The 24944-nt window shown below is 44.3% G+C and overlaps 1 protein-coding gene across 3 annotated transcripts in view; it reads left to right on the top strand.

Annotated features, from left to right (window-relative positions):
- LOC129830007 (microphthalmia-associated transcription factor-like) overlaps positions 1–24944 on the top strand; it is a 38681-nt gene that overhangs the window by 5183 nt on the left and 8554 nt on the right. For 2 of the 3 annotated variants that reach the window (XM_055892127.1, XM_055892126.1), the window contains exons 2-6: positions 10152–10416; positions 23222–23425; positions 23700–23795; positions 24187–24301; positions 24516–24608. In XM_055892127.1, coding sequence (XP_055748102.1) covers positions 10152–10416; positions 23222–23425; positions 23700–23795; positions 24187–24301; positions 24516–24608 — 773 coding nt within the window. Of the gene's footprint in view, positions 1–7746; positions 7856–10151; positions 10417–23221; positions 23426–23699; positions 23796–24186; positions 24302–24515; positions 24609–24944 lie in introns of those variants that run through there. The other variant, XM_055892128.1, reaches the window with a different exon arrangement.

The following is a 24944-nucleotide window of genomic DNA, read 5'->3' as shown; positions in this document are numbered from 1 at the left end:
TCCGTCTTGTGAATGTTGACCTCTTTAAAGGTCTTACTCAAATCGGCTGCAGAGAGCGTAATCACACAGTCGTCCAGAACAGCTGATGCTCTCATGCATGTTTCAGTGTTGCTTGCCTCGAAGTGAGCATAGAAGTAATTTAGCTCGTCTGGTGGGCTTGTGTCACTGGGCAGCTCTCTGATGTGTTTCCCTTTGTAGTCTGTAATAGTTTACAAACCCTGCCACATAAGACGAGCGTCAGAACAGGTGTAGAACGATTCGATCTTAGTCCTGTATTGATGCTTTGCCTGTTTGATGGTTCTTATAAGCATCCGGGTTAGAGTCCCGCTCGTTGAAAGCGGCAGCTCTACCCTTTAGCTCAGTGCGGATGTTGCCTGTAATCCATGGCTTCTGGTTGGGGTATGTACGTACAGTTACTGTGGGGACGACGTCATCGATGCACTTATTGATGAAGCCAGTGACTGATGTGGTGAAGTCCTCAATGCCATCAGAAGAATCCCGGAACATATTCCAGTCTGTGCTAGCAAAACAGTCCTGTAGCTTAGCATCTGCTTCATCTGAGCTTAGTACGCGTCGCTGTGTGTGGAGTAAAGGCGATCTAGAGTTTTATCCTTCTGGTTGCACATTTAACATGCTGGTAGAAATTAGGTAAAACGGATGTTTTAATGAAGTTTTCCTTCATTAAAGTCCCCGGCCACTAGCAGCGCTGCCTCTGAATAGGCGTTTTCCTGTTTGCTTATGGCTGTATACAGCTCATTGTGTGCGGTCTTAGTGCCAGCATCGGTTTGTGGTGGTAAATAGACAGCTACGAAGAATATAGATGAAAACTCTGTAGGTAGATAGTGTGGTCTACAGCTTATCATGAGATACTCTACCTCAGGCGATCAAAACCATGAGACTTCCTTAGATATCGTGCACCAGCTGTTCTTTACAAATATACATAGATCATTACCCCTTGTCTTACCAGAAGCTGCTGTTCTATCCTGCCGATACAGTGTATAACCCACTAGCTGTATGTTATTCATGTCGTTGTTCAGCCACAACTCGATGAAACATAAGATATTACAGTTTTTAATGTCCCGTTGGTAGGATATACGTGCTTGTAGTTCGTCTACTTTATTATCAAGCGATTGTACGTTGGCCAATAGTACCGATGGCAAAGACAGATTAGCCACTCGTCGCCGGATCCTCACAAGGCACCCCAATCTCCTTCCACAAAACCTCAGTCTCTTTCTCCTGCGAATGACGAGGACCTGGGCCTGTTCGGGTGTCTGGAGTAAATCCCTTTCGTCCGACTCATTAAAGAAAAATTCTTCTTCCAGTTCAAGCGGAGAAATTGCTGTTCTGATGTCCAGAAGCTCTTTTCGGTCATAAGAGACGGTAGCAGCAACATTATGTACAAAATAAGTTACAAACAATGCAAAAAAACGAACAAATGCTACACACTCTGACTACTACAGTAAAGCAAGGCCAAAGATAAGACATAGATTGACTGGCCTGATAGGTCTAAAATGCAGTTTTTCTTCATTTGAAATCATGACGTTGATAACATCATGAATTATCTTGTTTTTACTGACGGAGGTTACTTCGCTTTCAGGCTGTCTCAGAAAGCTTTTGGCACAGACAGCCGAACGAACCCCTGCAGAGTCAGAGCCAGAGCTGTGTGTTCTTAATATAGACGTGAGACAGACGGTGAAACTTGTCTTCTATGCGGTGTAAATTAGCTCTGTAAATTTAGCAATGGATATGTCACCTCCAATGCAAAGCAGGCGTTGTTTGTTGCTGGGATTCTTTAGCAAGGTAACCCATGGAGTCAGCTTCACATTCTAATTAGACTGTCAATATTCTGCACGTCTCTTGACAGGATTTGTTCACATCTCAGCTCATATATTTTGCTTCTGGTTGGCCCAGAGTCTGGATTGGTCAAAATATGTTCTGCACCATTTGTAGGTCTACAGCACTAAATGGTGAAATTTACATTAAAATAGTAATGAAATAGTTAAAAGCAAAAATGTAGATACAGTTTAGAGATATATTCCATGTCATCACATTATGAATAAAAAAAAGATGTAACGTCACCGTCCAATGGTCACATACCTGTCATACTGTATCTTTCATCTGTCACAGATGTGAATGAGAGGTAAAGTGTCAATGTAGCATGAACCTTGTCAAAGCATGTGGCATGGGCTCCTGAGTGGCGCTGCATCTCAGTGCTAGAGGCGTCACTACAGACACCCTGGTTCGAATCCAGGCTGTATCACAACCGGCCGTGTTTGAGAGTCCCATAGGGCGACTCACAATTGGCCCAGCGTCGTCCGAATTTGGCCGGTGTAGGCCGTCATTGTAAATAAGAATTTGTTCTTAACTGACTTACCTAGTTAAATAAAGGTTAAATAAAGAAAATTACAAATAAAATGTAAGTCAATTGTAAATGTTTGTTCCTTTTTCCACTATGGATCTTCCCGTTTATATAATATGATGACTCATTAAGCAGTTAAGGATACACTATTCATGCAGTCAAACACTACGTAGAATATGTGACTATATCACGCTTTCAAGGAGCAGAGATGTCCCAGTTGTCCTCCAGTGACCATGCACTCCATGCCCCCGAACTGGTTTTATAGACTCCCTACAAGCCCCATTTGACCTAGAAGTTAAAGAATAACAAAGAGCACAGGTTGTCTTTATTGTGTTCAATGCTCTTCCCAAGCCACATCTTGGCCTAGGCATTGAAGTACATATATGGTAAAGTGTATTCACAGAAAATACATACCGCATTGCATTATGATATGTGTTTTTACATGAGCATCCAGTATCCAGTGCTGGTGTCAATGTGGCCTCTGTAAGGGACACTCAAAGTCTCAGGGAGCGCTCTGTCCTGTTCTGTTTCTGGGAGTCCATATCATATACCAAAGAGGGAGGTCAGGACCAGGGTGTTCCTCTCCCGATCCAGGATGGGGATCCGATGGGGTCTGAGTGACACATACAGGTGCTAGAGTGGAGTGAGACACTACACAACCCAATGGTTACGTAATCACTCTGACCGCATCGTTACTCCCACTTGGGCTCTAAACACATTCACTGGACAGCGGCCATGAAGGTGTTAATTTCATTTCTCCATAATTCCAGTTAGATCTGACAGTCTGAGTAAACAGATGTGAGAGTGACAAAGGATTTTCTTTATCAATCAATCAAAATGTATTTATAGAGCCCTTTTTACATCAGCCGATGTCACAAAGTGCTGTACAGAAACCCAGCCTAAAACCCCAAACAGCAAACAATACAGATGTAGAAGCACGGTGGCTAGGAAAAACTCCCTAGAATGGCCAGAACCTAGGAAGAAACAACATTATGGTAGCCACTACATTACCAAGAGTATGTGGACACCTGCTTGTCGAACATCTCATTCCAAAATCATGGGTATTAATATGAAGTTGGTCCTCCCTTTGCTGCTATAACAGCCTCCACTCTTCTGGGAAGGCTTTCTACTAGATGTTGGAACATTGCTGTGGGGACTTGCTTCCATTCAGCAAAACTGTTGCCACAAAAATTGGAAGCACAGAATCGTCTAGAATGTCATTGTATGCTGTAGTGTTAAGATTTCCCTTCACTGGAAATAAGGGGTCCAGCCCGAACCATGAAAAACAGCTCCAGGCCATTATTCCTCTTCCATCTAACACCACAGTTGTCCCTATGCATTGGGGCAGATTGGGGCAGGTAGTGTTCTCCTGCTATCCGTCAAACCCAGATTAGTCCGTTCGACTGCCCGTTGGTAAAGTGTGATTCATCACTCCAGAGAACGCGTTTCCACTGCTCCAGAGTCCAATGGCGTCCAAGCTTTACACCACTCCAGCCGATGCTTGGCATTTTGCATGGTGATCTTAGGCTTGTGTGCGGCTGCTCGGCCATGGAGACCCATTTTATGAAGTTCCCGACAAACAGTTATTGTACTGACGATTGCTTCCAGATGCAGTTTGGAACTCGGTAGTGAGTGTTGTGTGCTCGATTTTATACACCAGTCAGCAACGGGTGTGGCTGAAATAGTAGAATCCACAAATTTGAAGGGGTGTCAACATACTTTTGTATATATAGTGTATTTTCAAATAGAGAACACATTGATCCTGTCAAGGATAATTTGAAGAGCAGGCCTGTAGTAGGGCGCGACTTATCACACATTATAGCCACCCACCATTCTGTATGCAGCAGCAGTAATATTATTTCAATACATTGATAATCTGTGTGTTTTTTTTTTATGTGCTTCAGAGTGCTGTCCTAGTCATATCATGCAGAGAGGGGAAGGCGAGCTGGACTGGAGTAGGCCATACTACTGTAAACAAGTGAAGAGACTCATGAAAGGCATAAAACCTAATTACAGAAATAGGACCCGGCAAGTTCAAATTATCCCAACCGGACCTTCTCTGCCCGTAACTACGACAACAAAGAACTCCATTATCTGTTGTGGTAGTTGGCAACTTGCTGATTTGTTTTCCTTGCATAACATACAAGTATACAAAACATTAAGAACACCTGCTCTTTCATGACATAGACTGACCAGGTGAATCCAGGTGAAAGCTATGATCCCTTATTGATGTCACTTGTTAAATCCACTTCAATCAGTGTAGATGAAGGAGAGGAGACAGGTTAAAGAAGCCTTGAGACAATTGAGACATGGATTGTGTAAGTATGCCATTCAGTGGGTGAATGGGCAAGACAAAATATTTAAGTGCCTTTAAACGGGGTATGTTAGTAGGTGCCAGGTGCGCTGGTTTGTGTCACACTCAACAGTTTCCCGTGTGTATCAAGAATGGTCCACCATCCAAAGGACATCTAGCCAACTTGACACAACTGTGGAAAGCATTGGAGTTAACATGGGCCAGCATCCCTGTGGATGCTTCCGATAACTTGTATAGTCTATGCCCCTACGAATTGAGGCTGTTCTGAGGGCAAAAGGAGGGGTGCAACTCAATATTAGGAAGGTGTTCTTAATGTTTGGAGCACTCGGTGTATACATCAATTTTATTTATTTGTGACCATAGTGCTCTTAACTTGTCTTACTTAACCAAAGCACTGCATACAGAGCCTTTCCTCACTGTGAGTGTTCTTCACAGTTATGTCATGGTCCGTTTTATCTGTGTTAATGTGTCTCTTTCCTTACTGTAGTCAATGTTTTAGTTTACATGACCATTTAACCAGTTTATACATTTGAACTGCCGAATAATTTACATTGTCAGATATTTGCATAGTAGTAGTGAAGACTCCATAGACATAGAGGTACATGTACAGTTGAAGTCGGAAGTTTACCTACACCTTAGCCAAATACATTTAAACTCAGTTTTTCACAATTCCTGACATTTAATGCTCATAAAATGCCCTGTTTTAGGTCAGTTAGGATCACCACTTCATTTTAAGAATGTGAAATGTCAAAATAATAGTCGAGAGAATGATTTATTTCAGCTTTTATTTCTTTCATCACATTCCCAGTGGGTCAGAAGTTTACATACACTCAATTCGTATTTGGTAGTATTGCCTTTAAATTGATTAACTTGGGTCAAACATTTTGGGTAGCCTTCCACAAGCTTCCCATAATAAGTTGGGTGAATTTTGGCCCATTCCTCCTGACAGAGCTGGTGTAACTGAGTCAGGTTTGTAGGCCTCCTTGCTCGCACACGCTTTTTCAGTTCTGCCCACAAATTATCTATGGGATTGATGTCAGGGCTTTATGATGGCCACTCCAATACCTTGACTTTGTTGTCCTTAAGCCATTTTGCCACAACTTTGGAAGTATGCCAGGGGTCATTGTCCATTTGGAAGACCCATTTGCGACCAAGCTTTAACTTCCTGGCTGATGTCTTGAGATGTTGCTTCAATATCTCCACATAATTGTCCTACCTCATGATGCCATCTATTTTGTGAAGTGCACCAGTCCCTCCTCCAGCAAAGCACCCCCACAACATGATGCTGCCACCCCCGTGCTTCATGGTTAGGATGGTGTTCTTCGGCTTGCAAGCCTCCCCCTTTTTCAAGCAAACATAACAATGGTCATTATGGCCAAACAGCTCTATTTTTGTTTCAGACCAGAGGTAATTTCTCCATAAAGTACGATCTTTGTCCCCATGTGCATTTGCAAACCGTAGTCTGGCTTTTTTATGGTGGTTTTGGAGAAGTGGCTTCTTCCTTGCTGAGCAGCCTTTCAGGTTATGTCGATATAGGACTCGTTTTACTGTGGATATAGATACTTTTGTACCTGTTTCCTCCAGCATCTTCACAAGGTCCTTTGCTGTTGTTCTGGGATTTATTTGCACTTTTCGCACCAAAGTACGTTCATCTCTAGGAGACAGAACATGTCTCCTTCCTGAGCGTATGACGGCTGCACGGTCCAATGGTGTTTATACTTGCGTACTATTGTTTGTACAGATGAACATGGTACCTTCAGGCGTTTGGAAATTGCTCCCAAGGATGAACCAGACTTGTGGAGGTCTACAATTCTACAAGTCTACAAGTCTTGGCTGATTTCTTTTGATTTTCCCATGATGTCAAGCAAAGAGGCACTGAGTTTGAAGGTAGGCCTTGAAATACATCCACAGGTACGCCTCCAAATGACTCAAATTATGTCAATTAGGCTATCTGGAATTTTCCAAGCAGTTTAGAGGCACAGTCAACTTAGTGTATGTAAATTCTGACCCACTGGAATTGTGATACAGTGAATTATAAGTGAAATAATCTGTCTGTAAACAATTGTTGGAAAAATGACTTGTGTCATGTAAAATGTAGATGTCCTAACCAACTTGCCAAAACTATAGTTTGTTAACAAGAAATTTGTGGAGTGGTTGAAAAACTAGTTTTAATGACTCCAACCTAAGTGTATGTAAACTTCCGACTTCAACTGTATATGCTAGAGGCTCCAGGCAGCAGTGTTCTGAGCAAAGAGGGTTGGTTGGGTAGGTCAAGGTTCTGAGCAGTGGGGGTTGGTTGGGTAGGTCAAGGTTCTGAGCAGAACAGCCTGCAGTTGTGCTGCTCAAACTCCATCTCCAGCAGGGAGACTGTGTAGTGCTGTCGGGAACACCTGATCCAACCAGGAACCAAGACACCTGCAGACTGCAGTCACTGGACTCTGGGCTCTGTGTGTCTCAGAAGGTGATTGTGAAGGTGAGCCCAGAGGAAGAAATTTACCTCATGGTGGGGGAAAGGGGCGGGGCCAGGATAACTCCTTGTATTTACTTCTGTCCTTCTGCACACATGGCTACTCATTGTTTGACCAGGGTCAATCTTTCCGGTCTGAGAAACTTGATGTTGATGCAGTAAGGAATCTAAGTAGCTCAGTTAGTGTACAACACTGCTGTACAGCACACTGCTCCCGTGCTCTAGCCCTCTCTCTCTCTCTCTCTCTCTCTCTCTCTCTCTCTCTCTCTCTCTCTCTCTCTCTCTCTCTCTCTCTCTCTCTCTCTCTCTCTCTCTGTCACTCTCTCTCTCTCTCTGTCACTCTCTCTCTCTCTCTCTCTCTGTCACTCTCTCTCTCTCTCTCTCTCTCTGTCACTCTCTCTCTCTCTCTCTCTGTCACTCTCTCTCTCTCTCTCTCTCTGTCACTCTCTCTCTCTCTCTCTCTCTGTCACTGTGTGTGGATTGGTGTTGACCGGACGGGGCTGTTCCTCCCTGGGTAGCTCTATGTAGGGATTGGAGTTCCCAGGCCTGGCCCTGGAGCCTCCCCCTTGTGACACACTTACAGGGCTGCATTGGCAACATGACTTTCACTGCTCTCCAAGGACAGCTGTCTGATGCACCTTCAGGAAAAACGAACAAACATGGAGGCCTTAGGAGCCCAAGTGCACAGACCCTGCTCCTTTTACACTAACCACCTGTGAGTAGCTGTACCTCCATGCTGCTATGTGTGCATGCATGTGTGTTTATGTTTGAGAGTTGAATGTGCGTGTGTTAGAAAGAGTGAGATAGAAGGTTTATGTGTGTGCAGAGTGAAACATGCATTTGGACTATAAATACAATACATCTATATGGCTATTAATAGCACTCTCTCTAGGCAGTAACTTTAGGTTGTGGTTTGTTTGCTGCTCAGAGTTTTACTTGCCAATGCAGTGTTTTGATTTTGGACAGTTAGGTCAGAAGCTTTTGCATTGGAATTCAAGAAATGTATGTGCAATTTAGGCTAAGTACTATAGCCAGAATGCATTTAATGCTTTGGTGCATTATCCTTTTGTTTGGAACTCATATGTAATTATACAGATATGTAGATCTTGAAATGTGAAAGATTTTCTGCCAAGATTGAAGGACAATTAAAAGTTGACTAGAGAAATACTTATTTAAATGTTTTGTCTAATAGCATTGTTATGATGTTTGTAGACAGAATACAAAGCACATAGATATGATATAACATGTATTGTTTATTGTGTTGTCATTATCACTATTTGTTTTTTATAGGTATTAGTATTGTTATTGTGCCATTGTTCATTGTGAGGCTAGATTGATGGCTCTCCCACTAGGCCAAGCCATTCTTTATCCAGCAGGTCATTAAGGTGTGTGAGGGTGGGCTGCAGCCTCCTCTCCTAAGCCATTGAACCACCTCCAGTCCAGGAGCTCTCTCTCTCCATTAAAAACCTCTCGGCCAGGGGGTGTGGCCATGCGAGACTGTGCAGCCATTGTGTTTCCTGATACATATGCACAGAGAGGAGGTGTGTGCACACAATAGTGGAAAGTTGAACCAGACAAAAGGTCTTTTTATGGGTTTCAGTATTCTGCTTAGGAACAACTGGGCAAAAAGCCATCTGGCAGCCGGTCAATGTGTTAGTGAGGGCAGAACCTACACACACAGTGGTCAATGGTTGTAATCTTGAGTCTGCCTCAGTACAGTTCTACTTATTCTACTATGTAAGATGATAGAGGTATACCATATACACAAGGGTTTACTGGTTATGAAACTTTTTCGGATGCCTTTTGTAAATACCACAAGTGCAAGAGTTGAGAATCAACATTTGCAGATCTTTGTGTCTCTTGAATGCATGTTAGGGGAAGTCCTACAGATTAACTTAATGAAGGGCCACAGAAGCACAACAGATCGATATTATCTGGAGATTCCAAAATGTAAAGTGAGGATGAAAATGATTTTGAATCCACCACAGGAAGCATTTTGGTCTTGTGTAAGTCAGGTCTCCCAAACAATGTGTGTCAAAAGAGATGATTCACTTGCTCCAGACAAGCCATAAATCAGTTTGCAAAAATGGGGAAAAGGCACCGACTGAATTTCCTCCATGTTCTAGACCTCAGAGATGTATATTAACCCCTCTCATTGTGGTTAAAGTGTGGAAAATGGCATTTGGTGTCAGGATTCTTCAAGTTTATGAACATTTTGGGGCCTAAAATTTAGTGTTTGTATGATTACATAAAAAAACGTTATATAAAGTATGTAGGCCTATCTTTAATGCATCTCAGTTGTCAGAAATGTGATGCATAAGATTTAAGACTTTTTTACTTTATGAGGGGGTTGACATGAGCTTCTATAAAATAAAGGGAGAGCTCAGTGCGGAGGGATGGCTGTCGACCAAGGTTGCGTTTGACCAGACTGGCTAATTAGTCCGATTACTGCACAGCTTGATTGGCAAGACGTTTTGCTGAGATTTATATCAAATCACTCATTCAGGGAGGGCTTCATCCAGACAGCTTCTGCTCCAGCACACCCTCTATATTTTAGGCCTACAGCAGGATTCTGTCTGGAAAACAGCAAGTGTCTACATTTGAGAACATAGGGAGAACTGAAACTGTGTGAAGAAAAATTCCCCTGTCTGAGTCATTGTTTTGATCCAAGTATGGGATGTTGGCTACATTTAAACACTATACAGACAAGACTAGAAGGAGATGTGTTAGGGTTAAGATTCCTCCTCAGTAATTGTGTTCAGTATTCTGCAGCAGACACAACTTTCTGGCTTGCAGACCAGCAGGAGACATTTAGAAGAAATCTTTAGGTTTTCTCACTGTGACGTGGCGTCTTCCTGATCCCAGTACTGTAGATCCTAATGCTCTAAAGCCTCTCTCTTTTCCCTGACCTCTCTTTCACCCTTAACGCTCACTCTCACCTCCCTAACCCCGCCCCTCCCCTCCTCCCCTCTCCTGATGCCCTGCCTGATGTTTGTCTCTCCGTCCTGCAGTAATCCGTTAGACCAGCAATGCTCCTCTTCCAAGCCCCCATTGGGCTCTTCCACCATGACATCACGAATCCTGCTGCGGCAGCAGTTGATGCGAGAGCAGCTCCAGGAGCAGGAGCGGCGGGAGCAGCAGAGACGTCAGGCCTCCTCCACCTCGCTGCACCACCAGACCACCGACGGCCACATCCACACCCAGACCTCGGCCATCAACGTCAGCGCGCCCCCCAGCCTTCCCCCCGCATCCCAGCTGCCCATGGAGGTGCTGAAGGTAAGCAATAAGTATTGTCCTCAGTTCTCACACCTGATGACACAGGTGACACACCCCCTCTCTGGCTGGCTGCTTCACTGTGATATGCCAAACATGCCACTCCTCACACAATTCCAGAGGTCTCTATCACCTCTAGATGCAGGCATTCACACTCAGATGTTGTTTGAAGAAGTTACTGTGGGTTGGATGACTCTATATTGGCAACTTGATCATGAATCTTCTGGACAGTCGAGCAAGCACAGTTTACTATGATACGGTGTAAAACACATGGAGGTAAGAAGTGTTTTAAAACGCATATGGGGATGAGCTTTCCTGAGAGAATTCCTCTTTAATGCATGCTGTGCTTCCATCCATTTGGATTTAGCCATCTTTAATCCTATTTGCTGAGCTACATTCATATCTTTCATAGCTTTGATTCATTGTTAATCTGCTCTGGGTGACTAGAGACTGTTGCAAATTTTCTGAAAGCTAGGGGAGACAGAGATTGATAACTACCACAACGATTCCTTTACATTTGTTTGTCCTTCTTTAGAAAAAGTACAACTAAATACTAAAAACACAGATGAAAAAAGGTAAAGATTAAATGTTGAAGTGTATCCCAAACTTTATATCTAAAGCATGACTGGATAGATATTTCTCCTTTGCTTTTTCCTTTGAATATGACAATTTTCCTGTTGTTTCCAACATTGTCACTGCAACATTCTAATTGATTGTTATCTTTATTGTTTGATTCATATTCTCATAATTTTCAACATTTAATCAAATGTTTTCATTTCTTAAGAAAATTATGAGAATATGAATCATAAACAATAACAATAACAATAACACAATGATACCGTTTAATGACACAATAATACAGGACGTGGTAGCTTCATAGCATGAACTGCCTGACAAGCATTTCTTAAGAGCATACTGCCACCCATTCACAAAACAGTGAGGGTATGTTTTTACATTGTATGCATTCTTTTTTAAGTTTTCACACTTTTCTGGGGCACAACCTAATTTTAAGGAGATCAGGCGATATATAATTCTGATTATGACTGCTTTAGGACTTGTTTATTTCTGAACCCTCTGAACATGTAGATTCACTGCAGATTTACGAGAAGTATTGTAGTAATTTAGCAGTAGAAAAGCCCTAGTCCATGTTTTACTGCAATTCGTGTGATTGTTGTGATTGAAGTTTACGCTGGTAGGATTTTGCCATCTGGGTAGTACATTTATAACCATTTCGGTTTGTTAAAGTAGGTTGTATGTGTGCAAGTGTTCTATATCAATGTAATATTTCATTATCGCAAATATGTTTAATATTGTATTGATTGATAGCTTTTGTGGAAATATGACACAGATTATATATTACAGTGCATTTGGAAAGTATTCAGACGCCTTTACTTTTTCCACACTTTGATACAGTACGTTACAGGCTTATTCTAAAATGTATTTTTTTTAATCCCTCATCAATCTACACCAATACCCCATAATGACAAAGCAAAAACACGTTTTTAGAAATTGTTGCAAATTTAATACAAATAATACACTGAAATATTACATTTACATAAGTATAGAGACCCTTTACTCAGTACTTTATTGAAGCACCGTTGGCAGCGATGACAACCTCTAGTCTCATTGGGTATGACACTATAAGCTTGGCACACCTGTATTTGGGGAGTTTCTCCCATTCGTCTCTGCAGATCCTCTCAAGCTCTGTCAGGTTGGATGGGGAGCATTGCTGCACAGCTATTTTCAGGTCTCTCCAGAGATGTTTGATCGGGTTCAAGTCCGGGCTCTGGCTGGTCCACTCAAGGACATTAAGAGACTTGTCCCAAAGCCACTCCTGCGTTGTCTCGGCTGTGTGCTTAGGGTCGTTGTCCTGTTAGAAGGTGAACCTTCGCACCAGTCTGAGGTCCTGAACACTCTGGATCAGGTTTTCATCAAGGATCTCTCTGTAATTTGCTCCGTTCGTCTTTCCCTCGATACTGACTAGTCTCCCAGTCCCTGCCGCTAAAAAACATCTCCACAGCATGATGCTGTCACCACCATGCTTTACCGTAGGTATCGTGCCAGGTTTCCTCCAGACGTGACGCTTGGCATTCAGACCAAAGAGTTTAATCTTGGTTTCATCAGACCAGATAACCTTATTTCTCATGGTCTGAGAGTCTTTAGGTGCCTTTTGGCAAACTCCAAGCGGGCTGTCATGTGCCTTTTTCTGAGGAGTGGCTTCCGTCTGTCCACTCTACCAAAAAGGCCTGATTGGTGGAGTGCTGCAGAGATGGGATAACCTTCCAGAAGGACAACCATCTCCACAGAGGAACTCTGGAGCTCTGTCAGAGTGACCTTCGGGTTCTTGGTCACCTTGCTGACCAAGGTCCTTCTCCCCCGATTGCTCAGTTTGGCGAGGCGGCCAGCTCTAGGAAGAGTCTTGGTGATTCCAAACTTCTTCCATATAAGAATGATGGAGGCCACTGTGTTCTTGGGGACCTTCAATGCTGCAGAACATTTTTGATACCCTACCCCAGACCTGTGCCGTGACACAGTTCAGTCTCGGAGCTCTACGGACAATTCCTTCGACTTCATGTCTTGGTTTTTGCTCTGACATGCACTGCCAACTATGTAACCTTATATAGACAGGTGTGTGCCTTTCCAAATCATGTCCAATCAATGTACCACAGGTGGACTCCAATAAAGTTGTAGAAACATCTCAAGGATGATCAATGGAAACAGGATGCACCTGTGCAACAATAAAAAAATGTAATTATTGGTTATTGTGTGTAGATTCATGAGGAACATGTTTTATTTAATCAATTTTAGAATAAGGCTGTAATGTAACAAAATGTGGAAAAAATGTTTTAAGTTAAAGCCTTAATTACATTATGTAAAATTCCATTCCATATAGTATAAAGTAGTAGGATGGTAGTAGAAATAGTGCCCCCCTCTTGTCATCATACTGAACATGTATGGCATGGGTCCAACCATTGAAACCATTGCCCTCCACATACAGCATAAACATTACTTATCCTATACACTGTAAAATCGTTAGCTCTTTGAAAGGTTTAGAATAATCCCATAAAAGAGTACAATACAACAAGCTGGAAGACATTTCTGTGATTCAGGTTTGGAGCTTACGGGCATTCTTAATTGACTGAAATTCCCCCAAATTAAAGGTCTGTTCCTGTCTAGCACTAAGCACTGTAGAGCAGGGTTTACCTGCTCGCCTGTCTGTGACTAGATTAGCACAGTCCACAGACAAAGCTACACAATATTAGCTTAGGGGTGCCAGGTGGGGCTGCTGGACTTTAAAGGTGAAAACATTAAGCTCAGATGAGTTTGTCTAAAGACAGATTGGGCCCTTAATTAACCAAGTGACCACTGAATTTTGGAGGAATATGTACGGGATTAGTTTGGGGATCAAGACAAAGGCAAGCAGTCTTACTACACACCCTAACTCTAATTCAGCGAAGAATGCTCGTAATTAGCCCCACTGCTTTCATTCCATGGCATAAGGGGGAAAAAACACTAGCTTTGAAATTTATTTAGGATCATTTCCTAAAAGGGTTCAACATGATTTCTAGATTTAGTGAAAAGGAATTTAGCGTATTTGTCAGCGGTGGGTGTAGCTGGTGCATGGAAGTCAGGCGCAGGAGAGCAGAGATGAATAGACAAAGCATTTTACTAAGGCAATCATAATACAGTACGCAACCGCGTCACAAAACAAATGCCCACAGAACAAGTGAGGCAGCAAAAGTACAGAGCCCAAGTACAAAGTACCGGCTGCCACAAAGCACGGGTAAAACAAAACCCGGCGCAAACCAGCCGGAAGCGTGCCAATAACAATAAACAATACCCCACACAGACATGGAGGGAACAGAGGGTTAAATACACATGTTAATTAGTAGGAGATGTAAACCAGGTGTGCCGGAAGACAAGACAAAACAAATGGAAAATGAAAGGTGGATTGGCAATGGCTAGAAGACCGGCGAACGCCGCCCGAACAAGGAGAGGAACTGACTTCGGCGGAAGTCATGACAGTACCTCCCCCTTGACGCGCGGCTCCAGCTGCGCGCCAATACCGGCCTCGGGGACGACCCGGAGTGTGAGGTGAAGGGCGATCCGGACGGAGACGGTGGAACTCCCGCAGCATTGAAGGGTCCAACACGTCCTGCACCGGAACCCAGCATCTCTCCTCCGGACCGTACCCCTCGCAGGCGGAGGGGCAGGATTCGGGTCGAGGGCCAGACCCGGTCCCCCGGTGCAAACACCGGGGCCTCACTGCGGTGATGGTCTGCGCTGGCTTTCTGGCGCAGCACGGCGCACTGAAGGTGAACATGGGCGGCATCCCATGTCTCCTCCGCGCGCCGGAACCAGTCGTCCAACCGCAGGAGCCTCGGTCTGACTCTGATGCCAAGGATGATACCCCAGTACTCACTGGAAGAGGGAGAGGTTAGTGGAGGAGTGGCGGAGCGAGTTCTGGACAATCTCTGCACCGGGCACGAACGCCGCCCACTCCTCCGGCCGGTCCTGGCAATAAGACCTCAGAAACCTACCCACATCCTGGTTAACTCTCTCCACCTGCCCGTTACTCTCGGGGTGAAAACCCAAGGTAAGGCTGATCGAGACCCCCAGAAGTTCCATGAACGCCCTCCAGACCCTCGAAGTGAACTGGGGACCCCGATCAAACACTATGTCCTCAGGCACCCCGTAGTGCCGGAAGACGTGTGTAAACAAGGCCTCCGCAGTCTGTAGGGCCGTAGGGAGACCGGGCAGAGGGAGGAGATGGCAGGACTTAGAAAAACGGTCCACAACGACCAGGATCGTGGTGTTACCCTGTGAGGGAGGAAGATCGGTAAGGAAATCCACCGACAGGTGCGACCAAGGCCGTTGTGGAACGGGTAAGGGGTGTAGCTTACCTCTGGGCAGGTGCCTAGGAGCCTTACACTAGGCGCACACCGAGCAGGAGGAAACATAAACCCTCACATCCTTAGCCAAAGTGAGCCCCCAGTACTTCCCACTCAGACAGCGCACCGTCCGACCGATGCCTGGATGACCAGAGGAGGGTGACGTGTGGGCCCAATAGATCCGCCGGTCACGGACAGCAGAAGGAACGTACAGATGCCCAGCGGGACACTGGAGGCGAGTGGGCTCTGCACGTATCGCCTGCTCAATGTCCGCGTCCAGCTCCCACACTACCGGCGCCACCAGGCAGGAGGCCGGGAGTATGGGGGTGGGATCCATGGGCCGCTCCTCTGTGTCATACAGTCGGGACAGTGCGTCTGCCTTCACGTTCTGGGAACCTGGTCTGTAAGAAAGGGTGAAAACAAAACAGGTGAAAACCATGGCCCACCTTGCCTGGCGAGGGTTCAGTCTCCTCGCCGCCCTTATGTACTCCAGATTGCAGTGGTCAGTCCAGATGAGAAAAGGGTGTTTAGCCCCCTCAAGCCAATGTCTCCACGCCTTCAAAGCCTTGACGACAGCCAACAGCTCCCGGTCCCCCACATCATAGTTTTGCTCCGCCAGGCTGACCTTACTCGAGAAGAAAGCACACGGGCGGAGTTTCGGTGGCGTACCCGAGCGCTGAGAGAGCACGGCTCCTATCCCAGCCTCGGACGCGTCCACCTCCACTATGAACGCCAAAGAGGGATCCGGATGGATGTAATCTGTAATTATCCATGGGTGTCACATACTGTAATTTTCGTATTTACTAGTTTACAGATGGTCACTTTGGTTAAGCCTCAAAGAAACAGTTGAGTTAAACATGAGAAATTCATCAAATACAATTATTGAACCTTTGAGACATTAGACATTGTAAGATTTCATAATATAATGAAATTAATAGATCAGGAAAAATTGCATTAGGTTTACTCTCATGGATTAGATCAGGGGTTCCCAAACTTTTTACTCAGCATTGGGTACTGTGTATTCATGTGATATTTGAGTGACTACAACAGTACAACAAAATCTATGGGCTAAAAAAACCTAGCTAAAAAAAGTTGACTTTATCGAGGAGGAGTTGCTTGTTGCCTCAGGACTGTGTTGGCCTGTCATATTTTGGAAGTCAGATTATTTATTGTTTCTTTTATCCTAGTAATATCCCATTAATCAAGTTTGAGCTAAGACTAAATTCAAGCCATGTATCTTCTGACTTCACACTAGTTACTAGCGTTTCTCTCATGTAAGGCAAAGAACATGTAGTGTGGTCTGGAAGAACTTCTAGTTCAGTTACTAGAGGCATAAAGTTCAATCTGTATTGAGTGAAATCAATTCAACAAAGCCTGCATTCTGTATTCTGACAAATTCTAATGCTTATTTTATATCATGTACAAGTAGTGTAGATTTTTTGTGTGCGTCTTGGCTCACTATATTGAGGTAATCCAGTGTTATAATCCATGTTATTATTTCAATTTAAATGTCAATCAATCAATGTAAAAAAATAAATAATAATAATTGCTGATCTTGTTCTGTTGTCTCAATAACACCCTAACACCCTGATGTCGTTATCGATTCAAAGCAATTCATCATAACAAAAGCAGTATTTACACATTTTCCATATTCAATATTAGCAGAAGGAATTTGACCAGGTCAAGAAAATACTGAGGCAGATTGGCTGGAAGTATGCCTTGGTATTCTCTGATGGAAATGGTGTAGGACTGGTGTGAGAAAGTAGAAAGATAAGTGTAAGATGTAGAACTCTGAAATATACAGAAAACATATTGTGTCAATGGATTCTAACTTGTGTTTTCCAAATGTCAGATTTGCAGCAACATTTGCCTTTCCACAGTACTGTACAATTATGAAATGTATTGTTACTGTCGGAGGTCGTGCATGTGGCCGTCATATTAGTAGTAATAGTAGCGTTAATTGCATGTTAAGACGTTAAGAGACTTGCTATCAGATTGTTCAGCATGTGTTGTTATGGCGCTTTCTAAGAAAACATACATGCTAATCATTTATATATATTTTTATGAATAATCAAACACCCGTGTAGACAAACAGTGTAACTAGTACTTACTCCTCAATTACAGCTCAGAGGCTAATTGCGTGTCTAGGATTGTTGGATGATTATTTGGTGTCTCATTTACAGCACATGAACACTATATTGTAACGCCTGCCGCTCTCCTCATCCTCGGATGAGGTGAGGAGAGAAGGATCTTCAGACCAAAACGCAGCATTTGGGAAATAAGCCATCTTTATTAAGAATACGATGGCAACACGAAACGAAACAAAACACTTTCAAAACTACAAAACAAGAAAACGACGTTGACGAAACCTGAACATAAACTTACATAACTAAACATAAACTTACGTACAGGAAACAGACGACATCGAAACGAAACGAAACAAACAAACGCTACAGTCCCGTGTGGTACGAACATACATACTGACACAGGAGACAATCACCCACAACGAACACTGTGACAACGCCTACCTAAATATGACTCTTAATTAGAGGAACGCCAAACACCTGCCTCTAATTAAGAGCCATACCAGGTAACCCAAAACCAACACAGAAACAGAAAACATAGAATGCCCACCCAACCTCACGTCCTGACCAACTAACACACATAACAACTAACATAAATAGGTCAGGAACGTGACATTACCCCCCCCACAAGGTGCGAACTCCGGACGCACCAGCACAAAGTCTAGGGGAGGGTCTGGGTGGGCATCTAACCACGGTGGTGGCTCAGGCTCCGGGCGCGTTTCCCACCCCACCATAATCCATCCTAGCTTCCTCCCTCCAAGAATGTCCACCCTCTTTTTTCCCCCACAAAATCCTCTTAATAACATACCTAATAAGGACAACATCGGGACAGAGAGATAAATCAAGACAGAGGGATAGATAAGAATATAGAGGTAGATCAAGATAGAGAGGGAGATCAGGATAGAGGGGCAACTCCGGACTGAAAGGCAGCTCCGGACAGAGAGACAGCTCTGGACTGATGGGCAGTTCTGGGTATCTAGCCTTTTCAGGCTGAAGGGCAGCTCATGGCTGACTGACGGCTCTCGACGCTCATGGCAGGCTGACGGCTCTCGACGCTCATGGCAGGCTGACGGCTCTCGACGCTCATGGCGCTCTGACGGCTCTCGACGCTCATGGCGCTCTGACGGCTCTGGCTGCTCATGGCGCTCTGACGGCTCTGGCTGCTCATGGCGCTCTGACGGCTCTGGCTGCTCATGGCTCTCTGACGGCTCTGGCTGCTCATGGCTCGCTGGCGGCTCTGGCAGATCCTGTCTGGTTGGCGGCTCTGGCAGATCCTGTCTGGTTGGCGGCTCTGGCAGATCCTGTCTGGTTGGCGGCTCTGGCAGATCCTGTCTGGTTGGCGGCTCTGGCAGATCCTGTCTGGTTGGCGGCTCTGGCAGATCCTGTCTGGTTGGCGGCTCTGGCAGATCCTGTCTGGTTGGCGGCTCTGGCAGATCCTGTCTGGCTGACGGCTCTAGCGGCTCCTGTCTGGCTGACGGCTCTAGCGGCTCCTGTCTGGCGGATGGCTCTGTAGGCTCATGGCAGACGGGCGGCTTTGCAGGCTCATGGCAGACGGGCGGCTTTGCAGGCTCCTGGCAGACGGATGGCTCAGACGGCGCTGAGGAGACGGATGGCTCAGATGGCGCTGGGGAGACGGATGGCTCAGATGGCGCTGGGGAGACGGATGGCTCAGATGGCGCTGGGGAGACGGATGGCTCAGATGGCGCTGGGGAGACGGATGGCTCTGGCCGGATACGGTGCACTGTAGACCTGGTGCGTGGTGCCGGAACTGGAGGCACCGTGCTAATGATAAGCACCTTCCTACTAGTGCGGGGAGCAGGGACAGGGCACACTGTATTCTCAAAGCCCACTCTATAACTGATGCGTGGTACCGGCACTGGTGACGCCGGGCTGAGGACAAGCACATCAGGATTAGTAGGGGGAGAAGATACAGTTTGTACAGGGCTCTGGAGACGCACTGGTAGCTTAGTGCGTGGGGCCGGAACTGGAGGCACCGGGCTAGATACACGCACTACAGGGAGAGTGCGTGGAGGAGGAACAGGGCTCAGGATACGCACTGGTAGCCTAGTGCGTAGTGTAAACACTGTAGGTACTAGGCTGGGGCGGGGAGGTGGTGCCGGAAATACCGGACCGTGGAGGCGTACTGGCACTCTTGAGCATTGAGCCTGCCCAACCTTACCTGGTTGAATACTCCCGGTTGCCCGACCAGTGCGGGGAGGTGGAATAACCCGCACCGGGCTATGTAGGCGAACCGGGGAAACCATGCGTAAGGCAGGTGCCATGTATGCCGGCCCGAGGAGACGCACTGGAGACCAGACGCGTTGAGCCGGCCTCATGACACCTGGCTCAATACCCAATCTAGCCCTACCAGTGCGGGGAGGTGGAATAACCCGCACTGGGCTATGCACTCGTACAGGAGACACCGTGCGCTCTACTGCGTAACACGGCGCCTGCCCGTACTCCCGCTCTCCACGGTAAGCCTGGGAAGTGGGCGCAGGTCTCCTACCTGCCCTTGGCCCACTACCTCCTAGCCCCCCCCCAAGAAATTTTTGGGAATTACTTACGGGCTTTTCGGGCTTCCGTGCCAGACGCGTTCCCTCATAGCTCCGGTTCCTCTCTCCGGTAGCCTCTGCACTCCCCAGTGCCTCCAGCTGCTCCCATGGCTTTTCGGGCTTCCAGCCACGTCTCCTTGCTGCCTCCTCAAACCACCGCTCCTGGGCTTTAGCTGCCTCCCTCTCTTCCTGAGAACGGCGATTTTCTCCTGCCTTAGCCCAGGGACCTTGTCCATTCATTATCTGCTCCCATGTCCAGAAATCCTTGTTTTTCTCCTGTCCCTTACTCCGTTTATTTTTCCCTTGCCGCTTGGTCTTAGCGTGGTGGGTGATTCTGTAACGCCTGTCGCTCTCCTCATCCTCGGATGAGGTGAGGAGAGAAGGATCTTCAGACCAAAACGCAGCATTTGGGAAATAAGCCATCTTTATTAAGAATACGATGGCAACACGAAACGAAACAAAACACTTTCAAAACTACAAAACAAGAAAACGACGTTGACGAAACCTGAACATAAACTTACATAACTAAACATAAACTTACGTACAGGAAACAGACGACATCGAAACGAAACGAAACAAACAAACGCTACAGTCCCGTGTGGCACGAACATACATACTGACACAGGAGACAATCACCCACAACGAACACTGTGACAACGCCTACCTAAATATGACTCTTAATTAGAGGAACGCCAAACACCTGCCTCTAATTAAGAGCCATACCAGGTAACCCAAAACCAACACAGAAACAGAAAACATAGAATGCCCACCCAACCTCACGTCCTGACCAACTAACACACATAACAACTAACATAAATAGGTCAGGAACGTGACATATATAGATACAAATCAGGGATTGCTCACACCTCTCTGACATTTAGAAAATATTATTTGAACGGTTCGATTTGTTGAGGATGCATCTAATTCTACACAATTCCTCCACCTCTTATTGTTGACGAACAGTGCATTTAAAGGACATTTAAAGCTGGCCCAGAGGGTTTTATTGCCTAATTGGTCAGGATGCATTCTCAACTTTGACCCCTTCAGTTATCACACGATCAACATGCTTGAAATAACTTTCAACTCTCCCCAGGGGAATTCCCAAAATACTTCAGAGAGCTATTAATAGACCTCCCAGTTAGGATACATTCCTTATGGAATGACTAGAAATAGGGAATGCCAATTTACATTGAGCAATACACATCTATTGAATTACGTTTTTAGTTTTTGTTGCATAAACAAATAGGCCTACCAGTAAATGCTTATTACCATGTTATAGTAGAACAGTGTATGATATTCTCTATTGATGCTAGTGTGGTGTTAGTTGTTACTGTAGATACTATTTGCAAGGTTAAATAACCCCATCCAATAAGGGCCCGGGGGAGGGACCGTCTGGTTCTGTTGCTGTGTTGTTGAGCCAAGAGTTCAGGAGGTGAATGGGGTTGTGAGGAGCTCCATCTGCCTCAAGCCTTTCCAAATAACCAGACTCTGTCATCCACACTTGGTTATCCTGAGCTCATTAACCACCTCACCAGTGAAATCAACTGTTATTCTGTAAGGCTGTCATTACACTTTTAAAATGCACATTATGAACCCTCTTACTATCCTTACAGAAAGTAGTTTATATATTCTGTTGCTGTCAAAGCTGTTGCCTTTGTTTTTTGATGGATAAGAGTACAGCTGTAAATGCTCTCTAACAGTATTTGGTTTAATTTGAAGTTATTAACATTTGATTGCCTTTCACATTTACCCAGTGTTTTGTCACGCTTTTTGTAACCCAGGATTCTTGTGAAGGGCTTGAAAAGGAAAGATTATAGATAGTTACAAATTTGAACTTTTGTACTTTTGATGGTAAGACAGACTTTCTTTACCCAGAGCTTGTCCAGGCTTGGCTACAGTCAATTTCCACACGTGTTGGATAAACACACATTCTTCAGTACAACCGATTCTAAACTGAATTCTATCCCATTACTGGTTTATAATTGGTAATTTATCAGTTGGTCATCTTTGCTGTTGTTGGAACCCTTGAATGCAGTGATGTACTGTCCTGTTAGGACTCAGGAATAACTTTATATTAGAGATAATGTTACAGGTAGCTGAAATCTTATCTTTAGAAACATCTTATTACAATCTGCTTTCTCTCAGGTTTGAGTAAAGAATGAATAAAATAGCCTCACTTTAGCAACGTAATCACTTTATTGATTTTTTGTTTTAATGAAGATGTTTAGACAAACAAAACAATACAGTATATATTTTAATATATTATGAAGCATGTAGTTTACAAGAATAGTTTTAGCTCAGTGAGCCTATCATCCAAAAATAGCAGAGGAACCAGCCAGTGTGCAACAGCCATGCATGCGGTTAAAGAGGAGATGAGAAGTTATCTGGCCTGGGGCAAGTGTCAGTAGACATGGTGACCTGGTCTAGGCTGTAGAAAGAGCCTCTTTGTAAGACTCCCACACTGACGTCAAACTAGCCCCATAAAGGCATAAATTCATATTTTACATAAAGCATCACAATCTTTAAAAGGTTCATTGTGTCTCACTTAGACTTGTTAACATGCATAGCTAATTACTTTTTTCTGCCTTTTATAAGCTGAAGAGGTGTTCCTCTCCATATCATCAGTGTTGAAAGCAGCGGATGAAAGAGGAAGACAGCCTCTCTGGTCTTGCATAGACTTTGAAAGGGAATATAATTAGGTTTTAAGCATCTCTTATTTGTAGTTGGAATATAAATTGTGCAATATGTTGGAGATGCTTGAATACCACCATTATCAGGTAGGTCCAGTATTATGCTGATTGAAATATATTTTATTTCCCCCCCTTTTACTTTTGAGGTATGGTAAGATAAACATAACATTTATTCAGATGGAATGTGTGACATGAATTGTGAATACATGTATTTATATCTAGGGATTATTTAGCTATCAAGGGAGAGCACAGAAAAAAATATAAATGAAAATAAAAGCTTACGGCTTACTGCTTTGGGATTTGCTAGTAATATTGATACGTTCTAACATTTCAACTCATACTTGACTTTCTCTGGTCAAGTCAAGGACTAGTTGAGCTGACATGTATTTTATTTTCATATTAATTAGTAATCTGGTTCTATTTATTATTATTAATATTAATATTCAGTGAGATCTGAGAGCTCTTTTTTGAGTGCACAGCACAACTGCAACAGGACCAACAATCATCAACCCATCATAACAGCGTTTGAGGATTCTGACTCTCACTTATGTCTCTCCCTCTTTCACTCCATTTCTCCCTACCTCCTCCAGGTACAGACTCACCTGGAGAACCCCACCAAGTACCACATCCAGCAGGCCCAGCAGCAGCAGGTGAAGCGCTACCTGGGCAAGCTTGGCTCCCTACCCTGCCCCAACCAGTCCTCTGACCACAGGGGCATGGCTCTCGGGCCGGGCAACAGTGCCCCCAACAGCCCCATGGCCTTACTCACCCTCAACATCAACTGTGAGAAAGAGGTAACGCAAAATGTAACATGGTCATAGATGCCGAGCTACAATGCAGTGTGTGTAAATTCAGGGTGCTTTTCACACCATGATATCTGCCAATTTTCAATTACTTCTACTTCAAAGCAATGTGTATTTGAGTAATGAATGGTAGTAACACCATGGAGTTGGATAATACATATTCATTGATAAAAAAATGTGATCTTCTGTTGATTAACCCTTAACTGAATCACTGTCTGTTAGAAAATATGTTATCTCAAATTCAATTTTAGTTTTTTTATTATAGATGGATGATGTCATTGATGACATAATTAGTCTGGAATCGAGTTATAACGACGATATCCTTGGATTAATGGACCCAGGGCTTCAGATGGCCAACACGGTATGATTGCCTTCATTTACTGTCTGCTTGTATGAGACCAGTAACCGAAAGGCTGCTGGTTTGAATACCTGAGCTGACAAGGGGAAATCTGTCTATGTGCCGTTGAGCAAGGCACTTAACCCTAATTTGCTCCAGGGGCGCAGTACTACTATGGCTGACCCTGTAGAACAATACATCTCACTGCACCTATCCGGTGGAGGACTATGTGACAATTCATAGTAGATGTGTCTACAAATACAGCAAATGTTTGCTTCCAGATCATTGTAAACACATTTTTAAAGGGTAAACACATTTTTAAAGGGTTAACTACTCATGTGTCAAGCACCACCTGTGCCAGGTATATTTGACCCTGCTAACATTACTATTGTCTGTGGTTATCTTTTCTCGTCAGATCGCTGTCAACACTAACCTCTTGGACATTTATGGTAACCAGGGCATGCCCCATCCAGGCCTGGCCATCAACTCCTGCCCTGCCAACCTGCCCAACATCAAAAGGGAATACTCAGGTGAGCATGACCCCATTACATGAAAACATCCAGATTCAAACATGGTGTTACAAATTACTCTCCAGAACTTTGTGACTGAGCAATATGTCTAAAAGGGTCAGGGAAATGTGTATGCATGTGCTTTGCATTGATATTGTTTTTGATTATTGTAAACTTTGTTATTTTGTCATTCAAAATAAAGAGAAATGCATTGAAAATGTTATGTGCCAAATAGTTTCCCAATCTCCGGCCATCATGCACATGCTGGACAAGTCTGGATCGTGTAGCAAGTTTGAGAACTATCAAAGGCCTGAAGGATTTCCTGTAGGTATGTCTGCATAGTCATATTCATACTTACTTTAGCTAACTGTGAGTTTGAGTTAGGTTACACGGGTGCATATTGCTTAGCCTATAATGTGCTCAGCACAGTTTCATTTATTTTCTTCCCGAAACTAACTAAACGTTTCTGGCATAACTGTTTTGTTGTGTGTCAACATCAATGTTTTGCCATTGTCCTACAGATGTAGGATCTTAAATTGATCCAGTTTGAAAATAATCCTGCAGCAACAAGAAATGTGAATTATTATGTGGATTATAATTAATGGACATTTTTGTGGGGGTTGAGACATTTTTCATGAGGTAAAATAAAATCTCAAATTTCAAA

This window comes from Salvelinus fontinalis, chromosome 31 (assembly GCF_029448725.1).
Source record: "Salvelinus fontinalis isolate EN_2023a chromosome 31, ASM2944872v1, whole genome shotgun sequence".
In the NCBI taxonomy this organism is placed as follows: domain Eukaryota; kingdom Metazoa; phylum Chordata; class Actinopteri; order Salmoniformes; family Salmonidae; genus Salvelinus; species Salvelinus fontinalis.
Note: the sequence above shows the minus strand (reverse complement) of the source record. Positions and strands in the feature narration are given on the sequence as shown.